The sequence below is a fragment of the Tachyglossus aculeatus genome, chromosome 10 (genome assembly GCF_015852505.1).
Source record: "Tachyglossus aculeatus isolate mTacAcu1 chromosome 10, mTacAcu1.pri, whole genome shotgun sequence".
Lineage (NCBI taxonomy): Eukaryota > Metazoa > Chordata > Mammalia > Monotremata > Tachyglossidae > Tachyglossus > Tachyglossus aculeatus.
Window position 1 is genome coordinate 43899203 of NC_052075.1, and position 11344 is coordinate 43910546.

An 11344-nucleotide genomic window follows, 5' to 3' on the forward strand; every position below is an offset into this window, starting at 1 on the left:
TATTGTACCTCCTGAGCGCTTGGTACAGTGGTCTGCTCACAGTAAGCACTCGATAAATATGACTGACTGATTCTCCCGGAGCCCCAACCTCTTGCTCACATCCTCCTCACTGTCTGGGACTCCCTATCAGAGAAGCCACAATTCTCCTCCATCTTCTAAACCCATCCTCCAGGAGGTCTTCCCAGAGTAATCCCTAACCTCCCTACTTGGTATTCTCCAACTGCTACTTCAGCCCTTCAGTGACACCTAAGCACTTACAGAATCCCAACCTCCCTTAGTATTTATGTAAGTATCTTACATACTTTATCATTGTCCCTATTTGTCATTTTCTTAAGTGTCGGTTTCCCCTCGAGACTGTCAACTCCTTGAAGATGGGGGTCACGTCTTCTTAGCGCTCCCAAGAATTTAGTTCAGTGTTCTGCGCAGAGTAGCTCAATAAATACTACTCATCGATAAGCAAATATTTTAAGCATAATATGCACGTCACTGTGTTCTGTACAAATTAAACAAATAGCCGGTGTCCATGTACCAAGGGCTTACAGCCCAAGACTGAATTAAAGTGACTTCCCCCGATTTCATCCCGCAAATTAGCAGCAGATGGAAAATTACAACTCTGATCCCCTGAATGACCAGCCTGGTTCCATCTCAATATTGAGATACCATCAACTAAGATACCACTCCCACCCCCGCCACCCCAAACACACACACTCTTAAACTGCAAACTGCAGCTCAAAAGCTATTGAATTAAATGCAACAGTATTGCAGGTATGCTTTGCAAAACGAAGCTCAAAGTTTCTAGCAAATAAAAACCTTGCTCGTTTTCAGTTCGCCGTTGGGATAATTAAAAAGAATGTTTTCAATGTTCTAGGCAAAACACAATCACTAGACAGAAAATATATCAAAACCGCCAGTCTGTTAAAACATACCCCCATATTATGAGGTTCTCTCTGATTCACAGTAGCTTTTAGGAAAAAAAAAATAGCTTTCACCGACTAAGTTTTGCCCACGAGTCTGTCTTACTAGACGGTAGGAATAAGACGTTCTAGAGTTGTGAAACCTTGTGCACAGGCAAGCCTGCTTAACCAAGATAACCACATGCATGTTATTTCTGTCACCAAAATCTAAGCTGGGAAGACAAATTCAGTACACTGAGTTGCCAAATTGTTTATTTTGGCTAGAAGAGCTAAATTCTTCCACTTTCAAAATGTTCAATTTCCATCCCATCACCTAATTAGAACAGAGTCCATAAAAAGCAGAAGCCTAGGACCCGGGCTGGTTAGAAGATTTTAGAACTGTCCAATCTTTTGTTAGCTCTGAGACACTCTTCCAAGGTTAAATTTTGACAGGAGAAAAACCACAACTGATTAGTAACAAAAAATATCTCCAGTTCTAAAGAAAGTTTCTTAACTCCCTTTTTTGTCTTTCACAAGCTATTGTTAAAACAAAAATAAATGTTTATACAGATGCCCATAGTTACTATAACATTCAAACATTTTCTTTAGGGCACTCTGGGTAAAATTAAAGTGTAATAAAAGTGATTTAAGAGGAAGGTAATAAAAGTGCTGGTCTTACAAAAACAGAACAATGTAATGTCTGTTTTCCCAGCAAAGACAGTGTTTCGGCTATTTTAAAATCTGTGTTGCTATAGCAGATTTTGGAAACTTTAAAGCCAAAGGGAAAGATAAAGTCTAATGTGGCGGTTGTTAAATCATTTGGTGTAATGAGGCAACACTGCCTCTTGCTGCCACCAGCACTGAAGCTTAGACGGGCAAGGGAAGTTGAGATTTTTGTGTCTTCACACAGAGTATGTTTCCTATGAAAAATTCTGCTCAAGTCGCCGCACTCCCTCTGGAACAAAGGAGTAGGCATCTCTCTAAAACTGCTGGAATCTTAAAAAGAAAAAAAAAATCACCTCTGATCCATGCAGAATATGCTAGGACTCCCTCTCCAGAATCAAGGCTCACTGTGGAAGGGAACGTGTCTAACTAACTCGATTATACTGTGCTCTCCCAAGCGCTTAAAGCAGCATGGCCTAGTAGATAGGCCACGGGGGCTTGAGAGTCAGAAAGTCCTGGGTTCTAATCCCAGCTCTGCCACACGCCTGCTGTGTGACCTTGGGCAAGCACGTCACTTCTCTGGGCCTCAGTTACGTCACCCGTAAAATGGGGATTAAAGACTGTGAGCCCTTTGTGGCCAAGGGATTGTGCCCAACCCGATTGGCCTGTATCCACCCCACAGTGCCTGTCAGAGAGTGAGAACTTAAATACCATAAAAGCACTTAGTCTTCATTCATTCACTCAATCGTATTGAGCACTTACTGTGTGCAGAACACTGTACTAAGCACTTGGACAGTACAATTTGGCAAGAGAGAGACAATCCCTACCCAACAACGGGTAGAAGAGGGGAGACGGGCAACAAAACAAGTAGACAGGCATCAATAGCATCAAAATAAATAAACGGAAGGCCTCTGCACCCAATAACCGCTCAATAAACACGACTGACGAATGGGCCTTGGAGATTATTACAGTCGAGCAATTCAGAGACCCCTGAAAACACCGTGCGCCTATTTATTTGCCTGTCTCGGTGCTGCCACGGACACCCTCCGGGTTTCTAGGTTTCCACAAGAAGCAGCGTGGCTTTGCGGAAGTCCTGGGTTCTAACCCCGGCTCCCCCCCTTGTCTGCTGTGTGACCTTGGGCAAGTCACTTCATTCACTCAATCGTATTTATCTAGTGCTTACTGTGTGCACAGCATTGTACTAAGCGCTTGGGAAGTACAAGTCGGCAACATTTAGAGACGGTCCCTACCCAACCACGGGCTCACGGTCTAGAAGGGGGGAGACAGACAACAAAACGAAACACGTAGACAGGTGTCAAAATTGTCAGAATAAACAGAATGCTAGCTATATGCACATCATTAACAAAATAAATAGAATAGTAAATATGTACAAGTTAAATAGAGTAATAAATCCGCTTTCTCTGGGCCTCAGCTCCCTCATCTGTCAAATGGGGATGGAGACTGTGAGCCCCACGTGGGACACCCTGATGACCTTGTATCTCCCCCTGCGCTTGGAACACAGCTTGGCACACAGTAAAGCAGCGTGGCTCGGTGGAAAGAGCCCAGGCTTTGGAGACAGAGGTCAGGGGTTCAAACCCCGGCTCCGCCAATTGCCAGCTGTGTGACTTTGGGCAAGTCACTGCAATCAATCAATCAATCGTATTTACTGAGTGCTTACTGTGTGCAGAGCACTGTACTAAGCGCTTGGGAAGTACAAGTTGGCAACATATAGAGACAGTCCCTGCCCAACAGTGGGCTCACAGTCTAGAAGGGGGAGACAGAGAACAAAACATATTAACAAAATAAAATAAATAGAACAGGTATGTACAAGTAAAATAAATAGAGTAATAACTTCACTTCTCTGGGCCTCAGTGACCTCATCTGTAAAATGGGGATTAAGGCTGTGAGCCCCCCGTGGGACAACCTGATCACCTCGTAACCTCCCCAGCGCTTAGAACAGTGCACATACCTGTATATATGTATGTACGTATTTATTACGCTACTTATTAATTTTACTTGTACATATTTATTCTATGTATTTTATTTTGTTAATATGTGTTGTTGCCTGTCTCCCCCTTCTAGACTGTGAGCCCACTGTTGGGTAGGGACTGTCTCTATGTGTTGCCGCCTTGTCCTTCCCAAGCGCTTAGTACAGCGCTCTGCACACAGTAAGCGCTCAATAAATACGATTGCTTGATTGATTGCACATAGTAAGCGCTTAATAAATCAATCGCATTTATTGAGCGCTTACTAGGTGCAGAGCGCTGTACTAAGCGCTTGGGAAGTACAAACTGGCAACATATAGAGACAAATGCCATCGTTATTGTAGTAAGCGCCTAAATGCCGTAATTATTATTGGTATTATTGTGATTCTAGGGGTTCTCTCTTTTCCTGAGCCCCTCTTCTGGGCATGCCCTCCGTCCGGCCACCCGGGGGGATGGCCCTTAAAGGCCGTCCTTCTCGGGCCTTGGCCCTACCGGTGTTTGTTTTTCCAGAGCGGGGCTGGGCCTCTCCCCAGCCCCCGTGTCCTCTGTATATAAACAGAGCGTTGTCACATAGTCTATCAGCTGTTCGGGGGGGAGGCCCCGCCTCCTCCCCGTTTCCGGGTAGTAACAGAGCAGCCAATGGATGGGAGAGATGGAGGGAGGGACGGAGGGAGCTCAGCAGCCTGCGGCCTTTTGCCTGCAAACGCTTTTCCAAAACAAGCAGCCCCAGCGTTGAAGCAGGGGCCGCCGGTTCACAGATTTAAAAAAAAAATCATCATCTGGGGCTGTGCAACAGGGTGAGAGCCGGAGACACCCCCCCCCCCCTTCTCCCCTCCACCTGTCAAGAACAGTCTTTTAGACTGTGAGCCCACTGTTGGGTAGGGACTGTCCCTATGTGATGCCAATTTGTACTTCCCAAGCGCTTAGTACAGTGCTCTGCACATAGTAAGCGCTCAATAAATACAATTGATTGATTGATTGAAGTGTCCCGGGCAGTTTTGGAGGAAGTCAAGCTGGGTGGGGGCTGCCCCCCCCCTTCTCCCCTCCACCTGTCAAGAACAGTGCTTTGCACATAGTAAGCGCTTAACAAATACTAACATAAGAAACCCGCTGGAATCGGGTCCTGGAGGGCAGATCTTCCTTTAAGGTCACAAGTGTCCCGGGCAGTTTTGGAGGAAGTCAAGCTGGGTGGGGGCCGGAGGCCCGGAGCCACCCAACATAAACCCACCTGCCTTGGCCAACAAACTGCCAGCCGACCCGGGACGGGGACGCCGGTGCCCCTCGAAATGCCAGCTGGTGCGGAGGGCATTCCGACAAGGCCAGAAGGCGAGGCGAAGCCGTTTGCAGGCACTTGGGGAGGTTTGCACAACACTCGGGGAGGGAAACAATGAATGAGTCAGAGTTTCAGGCCATAATCGCCGAGCCGATTATTCGGTGCATCGGTGCAAAACACTGGCTCCCCGCGTAACTTGGGAGTCGGCTCCCCTCCTCCATCCCCCTCCACCCGTATCTCTCCGGGCACAAAAGAAAAATAGCCCCAACTCAAGCCAGTCAGCCAGTAGCACTGTCTCCGTGAACCTGTCGGGGCGGGGGAAAGCAGCGGCCACGGTAGTTTCTGGTTTCTCTTCTCTCCCTTACCGCCACTCCAGCATTGTATAGGTTCCTGCCGGGCTGTAAATCAAGCGGGAAGAAATAGGCACAGGGAGGCATCCCAAAATGGCCTGGAAAGGAATATTTGAACGAAAATCCTTGCGAAGCCACCACAGAAACCAGCAAGGGAGAGCCAGGGGCAAGAAGCAAATACATTCCATCAGACCTGCCCCTTCGATCCCCTCACCACCATCTTCCACAATTACATTTATTTTAGGAGCCGGTTTTCATCCGAAGCTAAACAGAGCAGATCATTTACACTCAAAAATTAGTGGCTCAGCTTGGGCCTACTCATTTAAATTCATCCGAGAGAGGGGCAGGCCACTGACAAATCCCACAGACACACACAAAAAGACGAGGAGGAAGAGAACCAGGCTCCTGATAAATACAACTTCCCAAATGCGCTGTCCTAAATTTTAAAAAAAGACCCCACAAATGGAAAGCAAAAACAATCCTTGGCTTTTAAGGCATCACAACGTTATAATGACCACACTATAAGAGGGCTATGGTTTAAAAGCCCTTCTGCTTTCTTTTGTCAGAAAGAGTGAAGGGGGGGGCGGTACGGAAAGGCATCTTTGCTTGCCTTTACTACTGAAAATAAACCACCAAATGAATCCACTTTAGGGAAAAGAAGAAAAATACCCTGCTTTTCTTTGTCTGCACCCCATCCCCCTTTTCCAGACATAACCCCCCCCCCCACACACACACCCAAATGCTGTAACCATTCTAGATGTCACAACTACTAAATGAACAAAAGGCATATGATAAGGGAAGGCATCAGGTCAAACTGGGCCTCAGTCCTTATTCCTGGCTTTTAATATTATATATGTTTACATTTTGAGAATTTTGACCAAGTAAAACAGCCAGGGTTGGGCCCCCCAACCCCCACCTCCTATTAAAACACTGGCTGAAAATTTGCATTGAGTCTGGCTGTAACTCTAAGTCCAAGATAAAAATAGCTCAGGTTCTGCCACGATCAGTGTCATTTCCTATTTTCTAAACACGACTAAAAATCAGAAGCTGCTTTGTTTAACATACATACACATTCAGTTACAAGTTTTGCTACGACCTCATGAAATGTCACCAACGTTACTGGTTATCATCACATACACATTTCTTTCCCCCTTCTCCTCCCTCCCGCAACACGTAAAAATTGGCTTGGTTTACCTTTTTCTCTAGAAATAAAATCAGAGTTGTTCATGGATTCCCACCTCCCTGATCACCTCCACCCCCTAAAAAAAGAGATCTTCCATATGCCCCCAAACCCCCAACTTAGTCCAGCTCCTAATCCTTAAAAAAAATTCTAGGTGAGATGAAAAACACCTCGGAGAGCCTTAAAAAAACATGAAGCATAATCTGGTTGTCAACCACCTTCCCCATCCCCCCACTTCCAAATCTCAAAATACAAAACTGCTGAAAACTTGGGCACTGGTTCCATAACTGAATTTGCAAAAGTATTTTCCATAATCCACAAAAGTACCCAGTCAAAAATAGTAAAAATAAAAAAATAATGAGACTGAATCCTTCAGGAGAAATCCAGCTGAACAGTTGAGTTACATAAACAAAACTCTGCAACAAGGAAGGTAGTGGGGGGGGATGTTAGGGAGAAACAGGAGGTTGGAGGAAAATGGGGGTAAAGTGCGCTTTTCAACTACAGTTCACCCCCCCATTTTAGCCCCGAGACTTGGTATTGAGGGAATCTGGCTCATCTTCCTTCCCCATCTCCCGGTAAATAACCCCTCAAAAAAATTCCCTGGCTTTGCCATGGGAACCTTCGCGAATTTCTCTGGCTGAAGCCCTTCAGTAAATAATAACTACTAGAAAAGCCCGTGTCTGCACGGCCCTTGTTAAATCCTATTATTTCCCCAATGTCCCCTCCATCCCAAGGGCCCAAGTGTACATCCCTAGGGAAAGGAATGAGTGAAGATTCCCATCAGGTGGGGGATTTTAGGGAGGGGAAGGGGTGTCACTTGGAAGGACAGGGGCAATTATTACTCCTGTCTTTCACCTGGTGGGGTGCAGGCCTGTTTTGGCCTGGGGCTCCCCCTTTTTTTTTAACCCCTCTCTCCCCTCTGGCTGTCACCTTCTGGAGAGGAGGGTGGTTTGGTGGACAGGACAAGGGAGGGATATGTTAGGGGGGTATTTCCAGGGAGAGAGGGAAGTTTAGGGCTGGGGGAAGGGAAGCTCGCCTGGAGAACAGAAAGGGATTTTGTGTAGGTGAGCAGGAGTGGGAGGGCAGCAGAGGAAAGACCCGAGAAAGGGGAGGTAAGGATGGTTACCCCTGTGTAAAAACATTCAGGTGGAAACGGGGAGCAGCTTCCTAGCCTGTTGTTGGGCAGGGACCGTCTCTATCTGTTGCCCAGTTGTACTTCCCAAGCGCTCAGTACAGTGCTCCGCGCGCAGTAAGCGCTCAATAAATACGATTGAATTCATGGAGAGGGAAGAGGTATCCAGAGGGGGGAAAAAAAGCCTGGATAACATTCATTCATTCGATCGTAGTTATTGAGCGCTTACTGTGTGCACAGCACTGTGCTTAGCGCTTGGGAAGTACAGGTCGGCAACATCTAGAGACGGTCCCTACCCAGCAACGGGCTCACAGTCTAGGATAATACAGTTGGGAGAGAAAGAAAGGGGGAGCCTGGAGAGAGGCTGAGGGAATAAAAGGGAGGAGCAAAAAGGGGGTAATCTGTGGAAAGGGCCGAATCTTGGGCAGTGCAACTCATTCATTCATTCATTCACTCATTCAATCGTATTTATTGAGCGCTTACTGTGTGCACAGCACTGTACTAGACGCTTGGGAAGTACAAGTTGGCAACATATAGTGACGGTCCCTACCCAACAGCGGGCTCACAGTCTAGAAGGGGGAGACAGACAACAAAACAAAACATATCAATAAAATAAATAGAATATGTACAACTAAAATAGAGTAATAAATATGTACAAACATATTTGCATATATATACATACAGGTGCTGTGGGGAGGGGAAGGAGGTAAGGCGGGGGGGGGATGGGGAGGGGAAGGAGGGGGCTCAGTGTGGGAAGGCCTCCTGGAGGAGGTGAGCTCTCAGTAAGGCTTTGAACGTGGGGTATGTTGCCGACTGGTACTTCCCAAGCGCTAGAGTAATAAATATGTACAAGCATATATATATATATATATATATATACACACACAGGTGCTGTGGGGAGGGGAAGGAGGTAAGGCGGGGGGGAAGGAGGAAGGAGGGGGCTCAGTGTGGGAAGGCCTCCTGGAGGAGGTGGGCTCTCAGTAGGGTTTTGAACGTGGGGTATGTTGCCGACTGGCACTTCCCAAGCGCTAAACAGAGTAATAAATATGTACAAGCATATACATATATATATATATATATACATATATATACACATACACACAGGTACTGTGGGGAGGGGAAGGAGGTAAGGCGGGGGGGAAGGAGGAAGGAGGGGGCTCAGTCTGGGAAGGCCTCCTGGAGGAGGTGAGCTCTCAGTAGGGTTTTGAACGTGGGGTATGTTGCCGACTGGCACTTCCCAAGCGCTAAACAGAGTAATAAATATGTACAAACACACACACATACAAAAGGCAGGAGCAAAAAGGGGGTAATCTGTGGAAAGGGCCGAATCTTAGGGAGTACAACTCATTCATTCATTCAATCGTATTTATTGGGCACTTACTGTGTGCAGAGCACTGTACTATATATATATGTATATATATAGTATATATACACATATATATATATACACACACACACACATATATATATATACACACACACACAGGTGCTGTGGGGAGGGGAAGGAGGTGAGGCCGGGGGGGGGGGAGGAGGAAGCTCAGTCTGGGAAGGCCTCCTGGAGGAGGTGAGTTCTCAGCAGGGCTTCGAACGCGGGGTCTGTTGCCGACTGGTACGTCCCAAGCGCTCAGCGCAGTGCTCCGCGCGTAGTAAGCGCTCGGCAAATGCAATCCATTCATTCATTCAATCGCGTTCGCCGAGCGCTCCCTGCGCGCAGAGCACCGCGCTAAGCGCCCGGGAAGTCCAAGCTGGCAACTGAGGGGCTGGATTAACGGACGCTGGGGGGGGCGGGGGCGGACGGGGGGGGTCCCCTCGGCGAAGGATACAGCTTGACCACGTCCGTGTCCATCCGCCTCTTGCCCGGGCTGGGGGATGACATGGTGCTGCTGCTGTCGTCGCCGCCGCCTCTGTGTCTCCGTCGCCTGCTGCTGCTGCTCGTCGCCGCCTGTCACGGGCCCCGGGCCCCGGCGTCTCCTCAGGGGGGACGGCAGCCCGGGGGCCCGTCGCCGCCTCCTCCTCCTCCTCTTCTCTCCTCCTCCTTCTCCTTGTCCTTGTCCTCCGGGGTCCCGGGGGTTTCGGGGGCCGCCCCGGGCCCCGTCCGGCGGGGAGGGGGTACGGGGGGGGGGGGCGGCGATGCCCGACGCTCCGCTCGGTCCCGGGCCCCTCTCCTCCTCCGCTCGCCCTCCCCCTCAGACGACCGCCCGTCCGCCTCTCTCTCTCCCTCAGCCTCGCTCTGGCCGCCGTGACGTCACCCCCCTCAGTGACGTCACCGCGGGGGCGGGGACGTGAGGCCGGCCGAAGAGCCTTCTGGGAGGTGTAGTTCCCCCCCCACACGCACCCCCAACCTCTACCGTCGCCTCATTCATTCATTCATTCATTCATCGTCATCATCGTCAATCGTATTTATTGAGCGCTTACTATGTGCAGAGCACTGGACTAAGCGCTTATTCATTATTCATTCAATCGTATTTCTTGAGCGCTGGCTAGCGTGGCTCGGTGGAAAGAGCACGGGCTTAGAGGGCATGGGTTCGAATCCCGGCTCCGCCACTTTGGGCAAGTCACTTCACTTCGCTGGGCCTCAGTTCCCTCATCTGTAAAATGGGGATGAAGACTGTGAGCCCGACACGGGACAACCTGATCACCTTGTAACCCACTCCCCCCGTGCTTAGAATAGTGTTTTGCACATAGTAAGCGCTTAATAAATGCCATTGTTATTATTATTATTATTACTATTACTGTGTGCAGAGCACTGTACTAAGCGCTTGGGAAGTCCAATTGGCAACATATAGAGACGGTCCCTGCGCAGCAGTGGGCTCACAGTCCCCTCTCTTCCTCAGCCTCGCTCTGGCCGCTGTGACGTCACCCCTCAGTGACGTCACCGCGGGGGCGGGGACGTAAGGGCGGCCGAAGAGCCTTCTGGGAGGTGTAGTTCTCCCCCAACCCCAACCTCTACGGTCGCCTCATTCATTCATTCATTCATTCAATCATCATCATCATCATCATCATCAGTCGTATTTATTGAGCGCTTGCTATGTGCAGAGCACTGTACTAAGCGCTTGGGAAGTACAAGTTGGCAACAATCATTCATTCATTCATTCATTCAATCATCATCATCATCATCAGTCGTATTTATTGAGCGCTTGCTATGTGCAGAGCACTGTACTAAGCGCTTGGGAAGTACAAGTTGGCAACAATCATTCATTCATTCATTCATTCAATCATCATCATCATCATCAGTCGTATTTATTGAGCGCTTGCTATGTGCAGAGCACTGTACTAAGCGCTTGGGAAGTACAAATTGGCAACAATCATTCATTCATTCATTCATTCAATCATCATCATCATCATCAATCGTATTTATTGAGCGCTTGCTATGTGCAGAGCACTGTACTAAGCGCTTGGGAAGTACAAGTTGGCAACAATCATTCATTCATTCATTCATTCAATCATCATCATCATCATCAGTCGTATTTATTGAGCGCTTGCTATGTGCAGAGCACTGTACTAAGCGCTTGGGAAGTACAAGTTGGCAACAATCATTCATTCATTCATTCATTCAATCATCATCATCATCATCAGTCGTATTTATTGAGCGCTTGCTATGTGCAGAGCACTGTACTAAGCGCTTGGGAAGTACAAATTGGCAACAATCATTCATTCATTCATTCAATCATCATCATTATCAATCGTATTTATTGAGCGCTTGCTATGTGCAGAGCACTGTACTAAGCGCTTGGGAAGTACAAGTTGGCAACAATCATTCATTCATTCATTCATTCAATCATCATCATCATCATCAGTCGTATTTATTGAGCGCTTGCTATGTGCAGAGCACTGTACTAAGCGCTTGGGAAGTACAAATTGGCAACAA

General features: G+C 48.0%; 1 protein-coding gene across 1 annotated transcript in view; it reads right to left on the reverse strand.

The window, feature by feature from the left end:
• Window positions 1-9533, reverse strand: part of UBE2H (ubiquitin conjugating enzyme E2 H) — a 111664-nt gene extending 102131 nt beyond the window's left edge. Inside the window, exon 1 of the mRNA XM_038752153.1 lies at window positions 9300-9533. Within this exon, the coding sequence (XP_038608081.1) occupies window positions 9300-9352 (53 nt within the window). The 5' untranslated portion in view covers window positions 9353-9533. The remainder of the gene's footprint in view (window positions 1-9299) is intronic.
• Window positions 9534-11344: the final 1811 nt, after the last annotated feature.